The 20,905-nt window shown below is 44.4% G+C and overlaps 1 protein-coding gene across 7 annotated transcripts in view; it reads right to left on the bottom strand.

The window, feature by feature from the left end:
* Nucleotides 1-19,217, bottom strand: part of sox5 (SRY-box transcription factor 5) — a 334,797-nt gene extending 315,580 nt beyond the window's left edge. For 4 of the 7 annotated variants that reach the window (XM_068058889.1, XM_068058890.1, XM_068058891.1 and 1 more), the window contains exon 1: nt 18,034-18,448. Coding sequence is in view for 1 of the 7 variants with exons in the window: in XM_068058886.1 (XP_067914987.1) it covers nt 18,034-18,071 (38 nt within the window). In the remaining 6 variants the exon portion in view is untranslated. Of the gene's footprint in view, nt 1-17,531; nt 17,612-18,033; nt 18,449-19,134 lie in introns of those variants that run through there. The other 3 variants (XM_068058885.1, XM_068058892.1, XM_068058893.1) reach the window with 3 other exon arrangements.
* Nucleotides 19,218-20,905: the final 1,688 nt, after the last annotated feature.

Genomic DNA, 20,905 nt, shown 5'->3' with positions numbered 1-20,905 from the left:
GTTGTCAGCATTATGGTAGTAAGTGTAAAAACCCTTCTGAAGAAGAATATTAATGTGTCAAATAACAAAGAATCATGAAAGTCAACGTAGTTACTGGAGGCTACTGAGCGCTTCATCTATCACAGCCAGAATGCCATCTGCAACAGACAATATTGATTCCATAAGACATAAAAAAAGGTCTTAAAAGCCAATACTCTGAGTTATTTACAACTTGGAAAGTGTTTGATGTAAACATGAAACTGCAGCCTGCCATAAATTATTTACTGATGCATACATTTTAGAACTAATGTTAATTGATGGACAAGTCAGAAAGTGGTTTGGCAGGGAATTTGCTACTTGGCCAGTGTCCTCAAGTAATGATGTTCCTATGACCCGGTGAGGAAGGTGTCTAGGGGTCCCTCTCAGCCTTCACCTGGTCTTACCATAACATGGTTTAATTTTTAAAATACTGTGTTTTTAGCCCCCCCTTGGTGAATCCTTGTTCACCGTTTTCCAACTGTAAGGCAAAGAAACCAGCACCAAAATTTTTTCTTAGGTTTAAAGAAGAAAAGTTGAAGGTTATTAAACTTAAACTCTAATTTGGTTGATGCCTATGGATACACGACGCATCCACGTTAGCATGCATAGGTGATGCACACATGCAAATAGAGACAGAAAAGAGCAGAAGAAAAATAAAGTGGAAAAGTTTGAGACAATATCTGAAGAGTTTTTGTTATAGTTCTTTGAGCTCACTGTAGAGTCCTTGATTGTAGGTAGATCTTGCTTTTCGTTGGGGCCCAGTATTCTTCTTAAACCTTGTTCGCTGTTGGAGACTTTTCTCTCTTGGGGTTCATGTGCCTTCAGTGGATTCAGAGGCTTGTGAGAAAGAGATGAGAGCAGACAGGAAAGATTTTCTCAGTCCAGGAGTAACAGTCTTTCTGAGTTCAAACTCTCTGGGGCTAGTTCAAAAGACCCTGGAACAGCTGGTAAAACCAGTCCTGGATTGTATCACCTAAGCAGTCTCTGGAATGCTCCTTACAGAAAATACCAGGTGATCAAGGTCCATTGTGGGTTGAATGTGTTAGGGAATGGTCCTTTGTCCTTCCAAGCACTGTCTGTTAATATGCAAATGTCATTTCCAGCCACAGATAATCTGTTCAACAAGTTATTTCCTCGCTCCAGCAGCAACTTAAAATCAATGTTCATGACAAAATTAATGTGCCTCATTCTTGACAGGTGGGGACCTAGCATGACACCTCCAAACCCAGCAGAATGAAATGCAATTTGAGAAAAGCGCATTTCATTAAAAGGATCTGGAGAAAATATAAGATACAGAAAAAAAGCATGTATTTGTCTCATGCATTCACAAATCCTAAAACTTATTAAAATCGCCCCTTTTTTGGCATCCCAATAAACATGTGGTTCTTTTTTGGGCAGGTTTCTCTTCCATTTGCCCATTTCCATGGCTGCCTAGGGTCGTTGGTCCTGCTGAGGTAAATATTTTTCAGGAGAGTCAGTTGTGGGTGAGTCTATCCTGAACACTCTTTTCAGTGCTTTGCTGAGTCATGCAAAGGCTTTTGACTTTGGGGGTGGATGGTTCTCTTTGGTTCTGACTGTGAGGGAGGATTCTTTGCTAATCTCCCCTTTGTCCCATAGGACACTCCTGCCTGCAGGTATTTGTGCAGACCACTGCATTCCCCTATGGCCTCAACTAGGTGAGGCAATACCCTCATGGTTTCTGTGCCCCCTAGAGGTCTTTCTTTGTCTCTGCAGGTTCCTTTAAATACTGCTAGCAACTCTGGTGGGGTGCTTCTAGTGTCTGTATTTACATAGGAGGATGTGGGGTCTAACATTTCACATTTTTTGGGGTTGGCTGACCGGCAGTAGGGGTTTTCATCCAGGATTCCTCTTGGACTTCCTTTAACCTGACCTCTTGGTCACTTTTTCCCCTTCCCTGTCTAACCTTTTGTCAGCCTTGTGCCTGCCTGTCCCTTTTTGTTCTCAGCGGGGGTCCCTTACAGTTCACCAGCCCTCAGCTGGAGGGTCCTCCTAACACTGCTACAGGACTTAGGGGTGCAGTTTCACTGTAGGTTTGGATTTCCCCTCATCCTGGCACATGTGGCGACTCCTGCAGTACTCCACCACATCTTTGTGGAGTTTTGACCAGTCAAACTGCTGTCTTATGCAGGCTTTGGTCTTTCGGATACAGACATGTACAGCCACTGTAGTCTCAAGGGCCCTTCTAAATATTTCTCTCTGGTACCTCTGCAGCACCACTAACTGGTGAACTACTGTCCACTCCTTGCTCTCAGGTCTGTGAGGAGAACTCCATTTCCTCATCAGTACCCTATTCTTAAAATAGGAGCAATCAGGGACTCCCTCTGCTTCACTTTCAGACTGGGCAGCTACTGCTAACTCTTGCAATACTGGGCCGGCTCACTGAGCCTCAGCTAGAGAAAATCCATTTAATTCATTCCCTGGGTCTCCTAACTTTCCAAAGAAAGTCTCTGATAGACAGACCTGGTCATCTGCCTGCAGTGCCAATTCAGTCTCCTCTTTATTTATTTTTTTATTTAGAGATACAGCACTGAAACAGGCCCTTCGGCCCACCGAGTCTGGGCCGACCAACAACCACCCATTTATACTAATCCCACATTCCCTACCATTCTCCTACCACCTACCTATACTAGGGGCAATTTACAATGGCCAATTTACCTATCAACCTGCATGTCTTTGGCTGTGGGAGCAAACTGGAGCACCCAGCAGAAACCCACGCAGTCACAGGGAGAACTTGCAAACTCTGCACAGGCAGTACCCAGAACTGAACCCGGGTCGCTGGAGCTGTGAGGTTGCGGTGCTAACCACTGCACTGCCCCTAGAGAGATACAGCACTGAAACAGGCCCTTCGGCCCACCGAGTCTGTGCTAACCATCAACCACCCATTTATACTAATCTTACATTCCCTACCACATCTCCACCTTCCCTCAATTCTCTTACCACCTACCCACACTCGGGGCAATTTACAATGGCCAATTTACCTATCAACCTGCATGTCTTTGGCTGGGGGAGGAAACCGAAGCACCCGACAGAAACCCACGCGGTCACAGGTAGAACTTGCAAACTCCGCACAGGCAGTACCCAGAACTGAACCTGGGTCGCTGGAGCTGTGCGGCTGCAGTGCTAACCACTGTGCTGCCCACCTCTGGGAGAGCTGGTTTCATCATGGCCTCAATCATTACACATTCAGGGAAACTGCAGAGGTCTGTCTCCTGCCACTGCCCTGTCTGTCTGACCTCCTGCGGTCTTTCTTTCATTACTGGGGGGGACTACCATCTTCACCCCCACCAGATCATTACCTAGGAGCAGGTCAATCCTGTCCACAGGCAAACTAGGGATAATCCCTACAGTCACTGGTCCCGAAACTAGGTCGACCTCCAGGTGCACCTGGTGTACAGGTACAGGTATACACTGCCCTCCAATACCATTCACCACCATTCTGGTGTTCACTGCACTTTCTGGGAAAAAGGTCAGGCCTTTTCCCTGTAAAAGGGATCTAGTGGCCCCTGAGAATTACTATGGGCTTGCTTGCCCCACTTGAGGGGTATGGGGTTACTTTTCCTTCAGACACAAAACCCTGATAACCTTCAGGAATCCTATTAAACTTTCCTGCACTTGCTTCCTGGGTTGCACTCTCACTACAGTTAAAGACACAGTTTGTTCTGCTGTGCTTTCCATCAGGGTCCCGTCTTCACTGAGCGGGTGTGTCCTGATTAACCCTGCCAGTTTTCCCTTTAGTTTCCAGCAGTCAGCTTTTAAATGCCCTGCCTTATTACAATGGAAACACACAGGTCTCCAGGTCTCACTCTTGCTCACAGCACCTTCCTTTTTTGGCTGGAGGAGGACTCCATGCGTCTCCTGCTTTCCTTTCTCTTCCAGGCCTGCCTGGGCGGATATCACCTTCCCACCCTTTGTCCTTTTCAGATTTATGGAGGTGATTAAGAAAGGTTTTCCCTGGGAAACCGACTTATAAGTTAAAGCAAACTCATCGGCCAGAACGACAGCTTGCCGGGCTACCTGAACTTGCTGCTCCTCTACATGGGTCTTTATTGAGAGTGGGAGAGAGTTTTTAAATTCCTCTAACTGAACTACTTCCCTGAGATTCTCATAGCAGAGCTATATTTTAAGCGCCCTCAGCCACTGGTCAAAAGCCAGCTGCTTACTTCTTTCAAACTCCAACTAAGTTTGATTAGCTTGTTTGTTGAGGGTTCTAAACTTTTGGTGATATGCTTCGGGTACTAATTCACATGCCCCGAGGATAGCATTTTTGGTCAGTTTATAATTTGATGAACTCTCATCCGGCAACAAGAAATAAACCTCATGGGCTGTTCCAGTTATCTTGCTTTGTATTAAAAGAGACCAGATCTCAGTTGGCCATTTTAGCTGCCTTGCCAGTTTCTCAAAAGACACAAAAAAACGTTTCCACATCTTCCTAATTGAATTTTGGAATTAGTTGAGTGAGTTTTAGCAATCTTGTACCTCCATATGCTCCTCCATATTGGCCATGCTTTCACTGGGGTTATTCTGTCACCCCCTAGTTAAGTCAAGCCACTTTAGCTCTCTTTCTTTGGATTCTTTCTGGAATATTCTCTCTCTCTCTCTCTCTCATTCCTTCTCCTGTCTTTCTGTTTCTTCATGTTCCTTCTGGAAGGCTCTCTCTTTCTCCTTCTCCTGTCCCTCTCTTTTTCCTGTTTTTCCCTTTCTCTTTCCTCTAATTCAAGTTTCCTCTGTTCCAATTGTACCTTTGCTAGCACAACCCTGTCTGGGTCTACTTCTAACACAGCTTCTGCTTCTTCAGATTCAAAGGAAAAATGGTTGGCCACTAGCCTTTGGAGTTCAGCCTTCCTAGCCTTGCCACATACAGTGATCCCACATTGCTCAGCTCCTCCATAGAGAGTGCTTTTACCTTATTCCAAATTACTTCACCCTGGCTTGGAGAGCTGCTTGCTTCAGTTGCAGACATGCATGTAGTATTCAATCACACACAAGCACAAGAAAACCTGTATTGAAATCTTGCTCTTTTTGATTGGGAACAATTTGGCTTCCCACTTCCAATTTCTCTCATTTGTCTGTGGGTGAATTCCGGACACTAACACCCAAATTTCTGTTATGACCTGGTGAGAAAGGTGTCTAGAGGTCCCTCTCAGCTTCACCTGGTCTTACTGTAACTGGGTTTAATTTTTAAACCACTGTGTTTTTAGCTCCCCTTGGTGAATCCGTGTTCACCGCTTTCCAACTATAAGGCAAAGAAACCAGAACAAACAATGTTTCTTAGGTTGAAAAAAAGTGAAATTTATTAAAATTTAAACTCTAATTCGGTTAACACATACGAATACACAACACATCCGTGCTAGCATACATATGCGATACACACATGCAAATAGAGACAGAAAAGAGCAGACGGAAAATAAAGTGGAAAAGTTTGAAGCAATATCTGAAGAGTTTTTGTTACGGTTCTGCGAGCTCACTGTAAAGTCCTTAATTGTAGGTAGATTTTGCTTTTCATTGGGGCCCCAGTATTCTTCTTAAACCTTGTTCACTGTAGGAGACCTTTCTCTCTTGGGGTTCATGTGTCTTCAGTGGATTCAGAAGCTTGTGAGAAAGAGATGGGAGCAGACATGAGAGATCTTCTCAGTCCAGGAGTAAACAGTCTTTCTGAGTTCAAACTCTCTGGGACTAGTTCAAAAGACCCTGGAACAGCCAATTAGTCATGTGACCAGCTGGTCTAACCAGTCCTGGATTGTATCACCTTAGCAGTCTCTAGAGTGCTCCTCTTACACACAATACCTGTTGATCAAGGTCCATTGTGGGTTGAATGTGTCAGGGAATGGTCCTTTGTCCTACCAAGCACTGTCTGTTAATATGCAAATGTCTGTTCCTCGCTCCAGTAACAATTTAAAATCAATGTTCATGACAAAATTAAAGTGCCTCATTCTTGGCAGATGGGGGCCTAGCATGACAATGTAAAGAGGGACCAGTGAAGACCAATCTGTTTACAATTGATGGACTGGAACAAGAGGTTGATGAGGTTCACCAAGATAGACAACAGATCTCCTGTATTGCAGTGCATAGCAACAATTTAAGAAATCTTGGGGTCCTGGCGGAATCCAAACTGAGAAAGTTATTAGTGAGGACGTGCAGCTTAATAGCGCTGTTGACAACTCCTTCCATCACTTTACTGATGATTGAGAGGAGGCTGATAGGGCAGTAAAGGGCTGATTTGAATTTGTCCTGTTTTTTGTGGACAGAAGATAGCCGGGGCAATTTTCCACATTGTTGGGGAAATGCCAGTGTTGTAGCCATATTGGAACTAGGGGTGCACTTAGTTCTGGATCACAGGTCTGCAGCACTACAGCTGGGAAATTGTAGGGGGCCTTTACTGTGTCCGGTGCACTCAGCTGTTTCTTGATTTCACAGGGAGTGAATCAAATTGGCTGAAGGCTGGCATCTGTGATAGCAGGGTCCTCAGGAGATGGATCATCCATTCGGCACATCTGGCTGAAGATGGTTGCAAACACTTCAGCCTTGTCTTTTGCACTGCTGTGCTGGGCTCCACTATCATTAAGGAAGGGTTGCTCATAGAGCCTCCTCCTTTTGCTTACTTGTCCAAGACCAGGCCTAACTAGATGCTGCAGAGTACGATCCATTGGTTACGGGATTGCATAGCACTGTGTTCTAATTTCACCAGGTTAGCATCTCATTTTCTATGATGTTGCTCCGAGCGCTTCTAATGCTCTTCATTGACGAAGCCAGTTGATCACCTGGCTTGATGGTAATGGAGGAGCGAGGAATATGCTGGGCCATGAGGTTGCAGATTGTAGCAGTATTCAATTCTGCTGCTGCAGATGGCCCACAGCACCTCATGGATGCCCAGTTTTGAGCTGCTAGATCTGTTAATAATCTATCCCACTTTATGGGGACTAGAGAAACCGGGATTGTTCTCCTTAGAGCAAAGAGGGTTAATTGGAGGTTTTATAGAGGTATTCAAAATTGTGAGGAGTTTTGAAAGAGTAAATAAGGAGAAACTATTTCCACTGGAAGGAGGATCAACAATCAGAAGAAACAGATTTAAGGTAATTAGCAAAAGAACCAGAGGGAGATGAGGAAATTACGTTCACACAGCGAGTTCTTGTGATCTGGAAAGTACTGCTTGAAAGGGTAATGGAATTAGACTCAAGGATAACTTTCAAAAGGAAATTGGACTCATACTTGAAAAGGAAAAAATTGCAGGCTTACGGGGAAAGAGGAGTGGAACCAATTGGATGGCTATTTCAAATAGCCAGCATAGTTACAATGTGCCAATGACCCCCTTCTTTGCTTTATGATTCTATGATTCTGTTTATAGTTGTGTAAACTGATGCCTCCTGTATATGACTGTATTTCTTTTCCCCCCTCTTTCAAATCAAATGTTTTAAACGAAGAGAAACAACCTCCAAAAGGCAGGTCGTGCAAGCATTGAGGAGTGGGTGGGGAGGTTAAACCCTAAATATGGTATCACAGACCATGTCACTTTGTGCTGACTTGCACCTCCATCCTTCCCCCTTGTGCTGCCATGAAAACTTTGCAGTTTCACCATCCTGTTTCAATACTGCACAAACATTTACATCTTAGCTCCGCTCCCTTCACTCTGCTGTGGAAAACAATATAAAGCAACTTGCCATCAACGCACAGAGGAACCCACTCCAAAGACATCAGTACAAAATCTAGGCTGACACTCCTTGTTTTGTACTGAGGAAGTGCTGCACTGTTGGAGGTGCTGCATTTCAGGTGAGATGTTAAACTGGGGCACTATTTCGAAGAAGAGAGTAGGGGAATCTCCCTCATGCCCTGGCCAATATTTATCCCTCAACCAATATCACTAAACAACAGATGATCTTGTCATTAATACATTGCTGTTGGTGGGATCTTGCCATGCACACATTGGCTGCCTTGTTTCCAAAACTACAACAGTCATTACGCTTCAAAAAATACTTCATTGTTTGTGCAGCGCTTTGGGACATCCTGAGGTTGGGAAAGGTGTTGTAGAAATGCAATTTCTTTCTTCAAGTTTGGCCACACATATCTGTAACAGCACCATTAATGCATTTAAACATTGAGAAACGTAACAAAAGATGAGTGAGGTTAGTTGTGATGTTCTGAAACTTCCCTACGAATTCATCTACAGGTTCATAATCCTCTGAAACAATGCTCCAAAAATCTACAACTCTTGTTTTAAATTACTTCTCTTAAGTGCTTTATGAACCAAAGTTACTCTATCAGGCAGGAGACCCAGAACTCAATTATTTTTAAATTAAGCTATCGGGTGGCAGGTCAGTGGATGAACGTCTTAGGTGCTATTGTTCATTTTGATCAAAGCAAGAAACTTAACATATTTTTGTTAAGACTTGATAATCCTAATTTGAAAGCTTTCTGATGGCACTACCCCGTTTCTCAAAAGACATATGGGTCGGTTCACAGACAAAACACTCTCCAGTCCATCTCTTTAACATTTTTTACAATCTTGATGGCAGCAATGAAGCTTAATCAATGCCATTTAACTGTCATTTTGCAGTAAATCAAATTAAATGGAAACAAGTGTAAATCTGAAGAGAAGAAAGCTGCCAAGTTAAGTGCTGGACACTCACATGACCTCAGAGATCTCAGTGACTAAATACTTCAAGTGTGCATGGTAAACTTTTCACAAACACTTTTATTCAATTATTCATTCCCAGGATGTTGGCATCATTGGCAAGTTCAGCATTTATAGCCCATCCCTAGCTGCTCTGAGTAGGCAATAGTGGCTAAATTCTTATAGCTGAGTAGCTTGCTGACCAATTCAGAAGACAGGTAACAGCTGGTGTGGAACTACAGTCACATATAGGCCAGTCCTCATAAGGACGGTAGTTTCCTTCCCTAAATTAGTGAAGCACTTCGTTTTTTTACAATCCGACAGCTTCATGGTCACTTCTGCTTGTATCAGATTTTTTTTTAACCGAATTCAAATTCTCAAAATGCCATGAACAAAGAGAACAAAGAACAAAGAAAATTACAGCACAGGAACAGGCCCTTCGGCCCTCCAAGCCTGCGCCGATCCAGATCCTCTATCTAAACATGTCGCCTATTTTCTAAGGGTCTGTATCTCTTTACTTCCTGCCCATTCATGTATCTGTCTAGATACATCTTAAAAGACGCTATCGTGCCCGCGTCTACCACCTCCGCTGGCAATGCGTTCCAGGCACCCACCACCCTCTGCGTAAAGAACTTTCCACGCACATCCTCCCTAAACTTTTCCCCTCTCACTTTGAACTCATGACCCCTAGTAATTGAATCCCCCACTCTGGGAAAAAGCTTCTTGCTATCCAGCCTGTCTAAACCTCTCATGATTTTGTACACCTCAATCAGGTCCCCCCTCAACCTCCGTCTTTCTAATGAAAATAATCCTAATCTACTCAACCTCTCTTCATAGCTAGCGCCCTCCATACCAGGCAACATCTTGGTGAACCTCCTCTGCACCCTCTCCAAAGCATCCACATCCTTTTGGTAATGTGGCGACCAGAACTGCACGCAATATTCCAAATGTGGCCGAACCAAAGTCCTATACAACTGTAACATGATCTGCCAACTCTTGTACTCAATACCCTGTCCGATGAAGGAAAGCATGCCGTATGCCTTCTTGACCACTCTATTGACCTGCGTTGCCACCTTCAGGGAACAATGGACCTGAACACCCAAATCTCTCTGTACATCAATTTTCCCCAGAACTTTTCCATTTACTGTATAGTTCACTCTTGAATTGGATCTTCCAAAATGCATCACCTCGCATTTGCCCTGATTGAACTCCATCTGCCATTTCTCTGCCCAACTCTCCAGTCTATCTATATTCTGCTGTATTCTCTGACAGTCCCCTTCACTATCTGCTACTCCACCAATCTTAGTGTCGTCTGCAAATTTGCTAATCAGACCACCTATACTTTCCTCCAAATCATTTATGTATATCACAAACAACAGTGGTCCCAGCACGGATCCCTGTGGAACACCACTGGTTACACGTCTCCATTTTGAGAAATTCCCTTCCACTGCTACTCTCTGTCTCCTGTTGCCCAGCCAGTTCTTTATCCATCTAGCTAGTACACCTTGGACCCCATGCGCCTTCACTTTCTCCATCAGCCTACCGTGGGGAACCTTATCAAACGCCTTACTGAAGTCCATGTATGTGACATCTACAGCCCTTCCCTCATCAATCAACTTTGTCACTTCCTCAAAGAATTCTATTAAGTTGGTAAGACATGACCTTCCCTGCACAAAACCATGCTGCCTATCACTGATAAGCCCATTTTCTTCCAAATGGGAATAGATCCTATCCCTCAGTATCTTCTCCAGCAGCTTCCCTACCACTAACGTCAGGCTCACCGGTCTATAATTACCTGGATTATTCCTGCTACCCTTCTTAAACAAGGGGACAACATTAGCAATTCTCCAGTCCTCCAGGACCTCACCCGTGTTTAAGGATGCTGCAAAGATATCTGTTAAGGCTCCAGCTATTTCCTCTCTCGCTTCCCACAGTAACCTGGGATAGATCCCATCCGGACCTGGGGACTTGTCCACCTTAATGCCTTTTAGAATACCCAACACTTCCTCCCTCCTTATGCCGACTTGACCGAGAGTAATCAAACATCTGTTCCTAACCTCAACATCCTTCATGTCCCGCTCCTCGGTGAATACCGATGCAAAGTACTCGTTTAGATTTCTCACCCATTTTCTCTGACTCCACGCATAACTTTCCTCCTTTGTCCTTGAGTGGGCCAATCCTTTCTCTAGTTACCCTCTTGCTCCTTATATATGAATAAGGATATGGTGGGATTTGAACTGACATTCCCTGGATTATTAGTCCGGGCCTCGGCATAACACATCCAGTAACATAACCACTACACCATCACATCACAAAGACAGAATTTAAACTTTCATACAATCTGCTCCTGTTAATTTGAAGTCAAATTATCCAGTGGTTCAAATTGGGCAATTTTAATAAAACAGCTCAGCAGGTGTTTTTTGTACAATTTGAGTTCAAATTAAGAAACAATTCAAGTTAATTTTGAATTAAGGAAAGTAGACTGTGCAGAGTGCTGAGTCAGAATTACACTGGAATGTTATAAGCTCCAAATTGGAAATTATCCATCAGTGAATACAGTCATGAATGGAACATGTCAGTCTGGGACCAGCAGTAGCATGCTTGCTTCCTAGTGAAAAAGGTCATAGAATCAATCCCTACTCCAGTGACAACCACATATTCTATACTGATATTTTGGGGCAGCACTGAGGGAATACCAGGCTGTTGGAGGCGCCATCTTCCAGATGTCTCATCTGCCCTCATAGTGGACGTAGAAGACCCCGTGGCATAATTTGAAGAGGCACAGAGAAGCTATCCCAGCATCTCCTCCAACATTTATCCCTTGACCAACGTCACTAAAATAGATTATTGGATCACTTAACTCATCGCTGTTTGTGGGAGCTTGTTGTGTGTAAATTGGCTGCTGCATTTCCCTACATCACAACAATGACAACATTTCAAAAAGTATTTAATTAGCTATAAAGCCCTCGAGGATGTCCTGAGGTTGTGAAAGGTGCTATATCACTATGAGTTCATTCATTCTTTCCAAAGGGAAAAAAGATTCATCTTGACCCCACTCCCTTTGATCCACCATTGGCAGCCGCGCCTATGCTCTGAATTTCCCTGCCTAAACCTGTATCTCTCCAGCTGTAACATCATCCTTTAAACATTACTCTTTAACCATGCTTGATCTAATATGTCCTTCGTTAGGCTCGGTGTCAATCTTTGCTCAGGTATGCTCCTGCAGGGCACCATGGGACATTTCCCTAGGTTCAAGGTGATATATAAATGCAAGTTGTTGTTGTTAGCCTTGATCACCTGCCTGAGTGAATTCTAAAACCTCGGATCTATCGTTCCCTTGCTTTAGCAGACCTCAGGCTTTTGCAATTCAGCCACTTAGACGGTACCTCTGTGTTAGCCAGACTGAGACAGATGGGAGTTGCTTCAGGAACCAATGTGTATGAGGTATAGTCCCATTTCAATTTACACCAGAGGAGTAGAGCACGTCAAGGTAAACTGTATGCAAACAAACTCCGAGTACAGAATGTCTTTGCACCTTTCAAATTGCACGATCATTTTCTAACACGCACCATCTGCTGAAATAATTTTCTAAAAATTCCCAACACTAACTCCTATGAAACAAAGCTAGAGAAATCCAAACACGCACAGCACTTCATGACTCAATGTGGGGAAAGTATTGCTATTTGCTGCATTGCATTCTTTCTGACTGTATCCACAATGTCACTACATATAACAATCGGAGGCATCCTTACCCCAGGATTGACTGAACACAAATATAACAGTGTCGTCTGTTATTTTGTTTGGAAAATTAAGACAAAAGTGGGTCAATGGAGTTGAAATACAGATCAGCTAATTGAATGGTGGAATAGGCTGGAGGGGCTGAATGGCCTCCTCCTGTTACTCTGATACTGGAGGGACTTACTTTACTTTCTTGAGAAAAAGCACTGGTTTAAGCAGAGTTCCTTACTTCACTTTGGAGTCAATCTGGAGTTAAAGGAGCTGACAGTATACAGCTGTGCATTTCAAAGTGAAAGCATTCTTGGGAATCTCTTACTTGAAAGCAGTGAAATGCTATACTGACAATCACCACTCAGTGTACCCCTCACACCTTCTGGAGAAGAGTTTTTAGTAACATCAAAGATGGAGCGGATAACATTGTATCCACTGTATGTCATCACAAAACAACTTCCATGGAAGCATGGGTATCCCAAGCAATCAGCCCTTGCAATGAATGTCACTTTGAAGTGTCATAGTGTCTGATGAAAGTTCACTGACCTGAAACGTTAACTCTGTTTCTCCCTCCACAGATGCAGCCAGACCTGCTGAGTATTTCCAGCACTTTCTACTTTTATTTCAGATTTCCAGCATCTGCAGTATTTTGCTGTCATTATCGTGTTTGAAGTGGGGATCTGGGTTGGAGCTATGTCAGGATTGGATCAGACCTGGTTAAAGCTGAGGGAATATATTTAGCTAGGTGTTTAGGGTTTTTCCATACTAAGGATTTGTGCCACTGCCACCTGTGTCTGAGTCAGAAGGTTGTGTGTTCAAAGTCTCATTCCAGAGTCATAATGCAGTTGACTTGCAGGATGCTGTCTTTTGGATGAATCATTAAACCAACTCCAATATGCCTTCTCAGTTGGATAGAAAAGATCCCATGGCACTATTCGAAGAAGGGCAGAGGAGTTCTCCCCAGTGTCCTTGCAAATATTTATCCCTCAGGCAATGTCATTAAAGCAGATTATAGGAACAGGAATAGGCCATTCAGCTCCATTAGCTTCTTCCACTATGAAATTATATTGTGGCAGATCTATATCTTGACTCCATTTACCCATTTTAGTTCTGTAACCCATAATACCCTTGTTTGGCAAAAATGTATCCATTATCTTGTCATTTATTTTATTGCTGTCACTGGGAGCTTGCTTTACACAAATTGGCTCTCACATTCCCTGCATTACAACAATGATTACACTTCAAAAGTACCTCATCAGCTGCAAAGCACTTTAGGATATCTTGAAGTCATAAAAGGCATGAAATAAATGCAAGTCTTTCTTTTACTTTTACTCTGGATTCAAATGATGCTACATTTACTCATATCCTTCATGATCTCACAGCATGCATGTAACAGAATGCTTTGGCATCATTTTCCCTGACAACACTCTTCCTGATGAGGAAACTGTTCTGGGATCACCCGAGCAATTGAATTCAGAATGAGTCTTAGGCTTACTTCAGTGGCAGTCTAAACGCTGTGTGACTGAGCCTGAAGCATTCCTCTGTCATATTTAGATTAGAGTGACCAGCCTGATTAGCATCATTTGAAGTCCTCTGTCACAGCCAGAATAAGTGTGGTCTATTCTTGACCAGACCACCTGATGAGGGGCCTCCACAGCAGAGGCTGGAAGAATATAAAATGGTCAGCCTTGTCTCAGTTGGTAGCACTCTCATCTCTGAGTCATAACATAAAAACATAAGAAATAGGAGCTGGAATAGGCCACTTAGCCCTTTGAGCCTGCTCCACCGTTCAACAAATCATGACTGATCTCCTACCTCAACTCCACCTTCCCGCACTATCCCCATATTCCTCACTATTCAAAAATCAATCGATCTCTGTCTTGAACATACTCAATGACTGAGCATCCACAACTCTCTGAGGTAGAGAATTCTAAACATTCACAACCCTGTAAATGACAAAATTTCCCTTCATTTCAGTCCTAAATGGCTGACCCCTTATTCTGACACTGTGACTCCATGTTCTGTCAGAAGGCTGTGGGTTCAAGTCCCACTCCAGAGATTTGAGCACATAACCTCGGCTAACACTTCAGTGCAGTACTGAGGGAGGGCTGCACGATAAGAGATGTCTTCTTTCAGGTAAGGCGTTAAACCGAGGTCCTGTCTGCTCTCTTAGGTGGACTTAAAAGATCCCACGGCACTATTTTGAAGACGAGCAGGAGACTTCTCGCCAACGTTCTGGGCAAAATCTATCCCTCAACCAATATCACTAAAACAGGTGATCTGGTCATTAACATGTTGCCATTTTTGGGGCCTTGCTGTGCTCAAATTAGCTGCCATGTTTCCTACATTACAACAGTTATGATTACCATTCAAAAGTACTTCACTGGGCCACAACGTGCTTTGGTATACCCTATCACAAGCCATAATTCATGTCAGCTAATCCCAGAGAAGACAGCAATCACTGAGAAATTTCTCCTGCCTCACAGTTCTATCAGGAGGAAGACATGCTTCACAAGAAAGATCTATGGGGTTGAGCTGTGGTGTGAGAACCATTCACATTTGCAGAGATTCGCTGACTGTAACATTAGACTCTGCGACTTTCAATTCTGCAAACTGTGAAAAAGACTGGAAAATAAATTGAAGTACTAAAACAACTACAAATGTTGACTGTCTGAACTGGAAACAGAAATGGCTGGAACTGCACGGTAGTCAGTTAGCATCTTTAATAATAAAGTTCCTTTCTGCAGAATCCAGTTTCTGAGGAACTGTCCATATGGTAACTTGTTTGATATATATATTTCCACTTATAGTTGCTGTCTACAGTATATTTACGGTGGTTTGGTGCAATTCTGCCTTATCACAGTACACTTAATTTAAACTGATCTTATTTCAATTCAAGTCCTGTTTTTGTGGATATAATTAATATTGTCAGTCCATTGTATTGTGCCCCTGGAGCAGGTCCTATCCCAAGTCACACATACATGAGATTCTTGAGCTTACTAGGGAGGAGTAGCGGAGGTGCCCTCAAGTTGGCTTCCTCACAGTTTGCTTTTGCCTTCAGGGTACCATCCCTAAAGCAGGTTGCAACCAAGGCTAAAGAACTCCACCTAATCTTAAGGATGGCATGGGCGCACAACCATTGGACACATGTCCCCCCACTGGATGTCAACCCAGCATTCAGAGGCACGTTCCGGTTGCCAAGCCTGTCTGGAGCGAGGCTGAAAGCCAAAACTTCTCAGTCAAGTGGCAGTGCTACCCCCAGAGCCAGTGGTCACTCCAGCCAGACAGAAGTCCCCCATTGGTTGTCAACCCAGCACTTAGAGACCATATTCCATGCTCTGTTCACCTGGACTATCTGGAATAGGGCTCAAACTCTGACTCAGAGCTGGGAATGCCACCCCTGAAGCAGTGGTCACTCCACCCAAAGGATGTCAACGCAATATGTTGAATCCTGCTCCAGACTCACCAGGACTGCATAGAGTGGGCTCCGAATGCTTCTGGACCCAGAGGCGAAAATTATAACACTGAGCCAAAAGGTTCACTTCAAAATCACACCGCACAGCTTCAGAAAGCAGCAAGCCTGGCATTGCTGAAGGGGGCGGAAAAAGAAAAGACAAGGATCTGATCCTGAAAACTTTAGCAATAAAAGGCACAGTTTGTTTCTCTAACGAGGGAGCTGGGTTGCAAACAGAAGTGGCATCGAATTACAATGTGTGTCATGTAGAGTCGCTACAAAGCAATCAGCTCAGGTCTACAAGGGAGAGTTTTTTGATCACGCTAATTAACAGGCATTTTGTTTTAAACAAACAGATACAACTCTAATTGCCTTTTTTACATAATAAAGGCGAGATCATAAAAGTGAAAGCATGCAGTGGGAGATCAGACCGATGCCCGTCAGGCAGAAGACGAACTCTGTGTGAAGCGTCCAAATGAAACACCACAAACAAGGCTGCAGAAAGGTGAGATCGCGGAGACAGTGCAAATAAACTCATCAGTTAACTTTTTAATCAGAGACAGAGAGGGAACAAATCCCATCTCTGCTTTAAATGGGTTCCCTCTTCTGATCAAAGAGACCAGCACAAACCATAGACACTTCCCCAGTAAGGTTAAAAGTCGCAAGAAACAGCATGCTATACCGTTTGCTGCTTTTAACAAGTTGTTTTAATGTAACTCCCCGAAGGGTATTCTCAAGAGTTTTTTTTAATCCACGTTTTAAAATACAGCGAGGCGATACGAGGGGGAACTTCCCCTTCCCGTCACTTTTTTTTCATTCTGTTCCTTTCTGCCTTTTGATGCTTTCACATCACACAATTGAAAGTATCACCCAAACAAGTAGTTACACGACAGGAATGTGTTTACTCGCTCTATATGTATTAAGAATAAAGAGTGACCCCCCCCCCCCCCCCCCCACCCCCTCAAATCCGCGCCCATCTCTGCACCATTTATGTTTCCAACTCTGATATACCGGCGGAAGAAAGCGAGGTTAGTACGGCGCTCGAATTCTCGGTGACAGGGAAGATTAAAGAAAAAAAAAGACTTCACAAATGATACTAAAAGTCTTGAGAGTTGGGACGAGAGCGCGACAGAATAAATGAAAGAACCAGCTCTGGTATAATAAGCTCTTGTGTGGGGCTAGACTGTGACCTTTCATCACGTTTTCACCACTATATGATAATTCTCTTTCTAAATACTTCATTTCTTCGCCGCTTTGTGCTTATTTCAACCCCATTGTTAACCCTGAATTCATTCAGTGCTGTCCCATTATAGGCGCAAACAAAAGCAGGAATGAGGCAAATAGTTTTTTTTGTGTGTGAAGCGTTTTTTTTTAAAAAGCAACTTCTTTTTTTAAAAAAACACACACACGCACCCTTTGCAAATCAGGAGTCCAAGCAACAACCAGGAACAAGAGTATTAAAAATGCCCTATCAAATCCTTACAACTATTCCAATATTATTACCGATTTCCAAGCTATCCACGTGTAGAAGGATAACACATCTCACACAAGCCTTGAGTACAGAAACCCACGTGAAATGTGCACTCCACCCCCCCCCCCCCCCACCCCATTAAAGAAAATCACAACATTTTAACTCCTTTTACAAAAATGAACTAAGACACCGGGCAAGCAATCCGCAAGCAAACTAGAGCACAGACTGCTAACCTGCGTCCTGTTTCAGGTTAACGCCGCAAGGAGCAGGCGGGAAGCGGCGAGTTAAGCTCCTGGCTCGACCCGGGATTGAACAGCAGCAGAGATCGCGGGCACTCCGGATCACCCAACGAAATCCACTCACTGGGAAGGGGAGGAGAGGAAAGAGAGGGAGGGAGGGAAGGAAGGAGAGAGGGAGGGAGGGAAGGAAGGAGAGAGGGAGGGAGGGAAGGGGGGGGGGGGATCCAGTCCCGCAACAACAAAAAATAATAAAAACAGGGTTCAAGCAATTCTAACGCGTGAGCAGAGACATAGAGAGTGCAGATTGAATGCGTGTTTAACAGCAGCTACTTGTCAAAAGCGGGACAGATTACCCGCGAACCAAGTGTGTATGTTTCCCAGTGATTGGACCAAGGGGGGTTTTGCAGAGAGAAACAAGGCACGAAAAAGAAAATGGGAAGCAGGAGTTTTTAAAAAATTTAAAAAAAAAGTCACATGCAGTTTGGAGAGACCGTACCTGGTGTTGTTGATGTTCTCTTCTCCGACGTGGCGCATATACAGAGAGAGAGAGAGATGTGTTGCCTGCTGCTGTCAAGGGCGATGTGAGATCCCCAGGCTGGTCATAAGGCGGCTGGAGACAAACAACAAAAGGCAACAATAGGGCGAGGACAATGAGCTGTGTGTGGGTGTGTGTGAGAGACTAGCACACTCCTGGCTCACCTCAACACCCACAGACCCCCCCCTCACACACTCTGACTCACACCTCCCTTCCTCCGTCCTTCTCCGGAGTCACTTTAAAGAAGACTTGGGCTCTCCCTGTGTAATCTCTCCACTACCAACCCCCATCTCTCCAACTCCCAGGTGAGAGGGTCAGAGGGAGGTGGGGTGATATGACAGGATGGGGAGGGAGGCCAGTGCCAGCCCCAGAACACCGTGGGCCCCTCCCGGACTCTCCGATTCCACCCCCACTCCCCCCCCCCCCCCCCACCCCCGCTGTCATTCTCCAGCCATCAATTGACAGCGGCCATGTCGCAAGCATTTAAAACATTTCCCAGCGTGCAACATCAGCAGCAGGAGATCAATGAGGAGCCCAGGGTGGCGAGCAGGATCTGTCACTGTGTGTGTGTGTGTGTAACTAACTCTGTATGTTTGTGTGTCTGAGTGTCACCGTGTGTCTCTGTGCATGTGCCACTGTGTCTATGTGTCTGTGAGACTATATGTGTGTCACTATGTCTGTGTCACTGTCTATGTGCTCGGCTGTGTCTGTATGTCACTGTTTCTGTGTAGTGTGTGTCCCTCTGTTCCTCTATGTGTCACATGTATACAGCGGGCCGGACAGCAGATCGCAGCCTCCGAGCTCCCAGAGCCGGCCCTCCACAGACAGCTCCCGGCAAGACACTGACCCCCATAACGCCTCACTCAACTTGCCCCAACCTCACTGTCTCTCATCCAGCCCCGGGGGCTGGCACTCTCGCACCGACACTGCCATTGAGTTCAAATCAGCTCCAGTTCTCAAATGAAGAAATGTCTCACTCCCTGGTGAGAGCTGATTGTAGGGAAGGGAACAAGTAAACTTTCAGATTCTGAAAGACTCGACACCGCATAGAACATCGCTCACCTGTCATCAAATGAGCGCAAAGACACTGTGAGGAGATGATCTTCCGGGGTAAAAATTAGAAATATACAAAAATACACGTATATTCTGTAAAGTAACATCGATCAATCGAGATGGCTGATACTTTCTGTTGCACTTCTTTTAAATGCTAGTTAAACGGATTTTATTTGTGTCCCTTCATGCCATGCCCCCTAAATCAATCCATTGTTTTTGTTACACACTTCAGTGTAAATATGTATCGTTCCACTTGCTTGGACTTCTCGTTTGTTTAACAAAATCAATACAGCTGGGTTCACACAGCACTGTGTGTCTATCATTTCTCTCTGTCTTTCTTGCTGACTGTGTGTATCTCTCTGACTTGCTCTCTGTGCATGTCTCTATCTCGCTCTCTCCCTCTATCTCCCTCTATGTCTTCGTCTCTGTGTCTCTGTCTCCCTCTGTATCTCTCTGTCTCTCTCTGTATGTCTCTCCCTCTCTGTCTCCCCCTCTCTCTCTCTCTGTGTCTCTCTCTATCTCTCTCTGTCTCCCCCTCTGTGTGTGTCTCTCTCTATCTCTCTGGCTCCCCCTCTCTGTGTGTCTCTCTCTATCTGTCTGTCTCCCCCTCTCTGTGTCTCTCTCTGTATGTCTCTCTGTGTCTCTCTCTATCTCTGTGTCGCCCCCTCTCTCTGTGTCTCCCCCTCTCTCTGTGTGTCTCTCTCTATCTCTCTCTGTCTCCCCCTCTCTCTGTCTCTCTCTCTATGTCTCTTTCTCTTGCCCTCTCTGGCTCTGCCTAAATCAAGAGAAACTCTTTCGTTTCGAGACGTGGAAACACTTCAGTTAAACAAAGTGCAATGAAGGAAGTGTAGTTCAAGCAGAGCATCCTGTTTGAGTCAAACAATAACATCATTTTAATCCTGCTTTCCACATAGTGCCAGACCCACGTCCAGCATCTCCACACTCCCTCCTTACTTTTGCTAATCCCCATTTACAAACAACTTTTTCACTGGTGAACACAAACAAATCTTGTTTACCGCGCACCAGGAAACTACAAACTTTTTTTTTGAAGAACTTCGATGTGTCTGAGTTTAACATATCAAGAGGCTATTGTATCATCCAACCAAGAGAGGTCTGAACCGACTGTCTGTTATAGAGTCAATAAAATGCTCCCATTTTCAGGCATTTCTCTATGTCATTATTCTCCTATCTGTGTTGCACTTGTAGGGTTTTGGTTTTGACTCAGTGCTGGTGTTTGTACATTGCGGCATTTGAAACTGCATTTACTGAGCGAGATTGCAAGGCAAACGGCAGCGCTGTGTGTTTAAAGAGACGCCGCCACAGATTGCCACAGAATAAGACCCCGGCCTTTCCTTGGGGGTTTGTAAACAGATCTGTTATACCATTTGCGGAGAATTGTCAAAAAGTTTTGAGTTCGAATCTGTTGACTGGTCCCGAGCAGTGTGTGGAGTGGCCATTGCATCACCCTGGTGACCCTACAATAAGTCGAGCAGTTTATTAGTTATTAGAAAAGGTCATTTTCTGTCTCCCCTTCGCCCCCGCCAAATATAACGTCAATCAGCCAAGAAAATAAAAATGACATTTGCCTATCAGCGGCTGTGAGCTGCTGCCGTATTGTTCTCCTTTGCTGATATTTGACTGCACCGTTTAACTATTAAGCACATGCAAAGCCGCGCGACGAAAGGGCAGAGTAAGGGTCTGCATTCATTTTATTTTGCTCTTCATTCGGTAAACTGGGCCCTGGGATTGCTGGTACTCTCGCCGATGCTGCGAATTTTTT

The sequence above is a fragment of the Heterodontus francisci genome, chromosome 27 (assembly GCF_036365525.1).
Source record: "Heterodontus francisci isolate sHetFra1 chromosome 27, sHetFra1.hap1, whole genome shotgun sequence".
In the NCBI taxonomy this organism is placed as follows: Eukaryota; Metazoa; Chordata; class Chondrichthyes; order Heterodontiformes; family Heterodontidae; genus Heterodontus; species Heterodontus francisci.
This window is presented reverse-complemented; position numbering and strand designations above follow the sequence as displayed.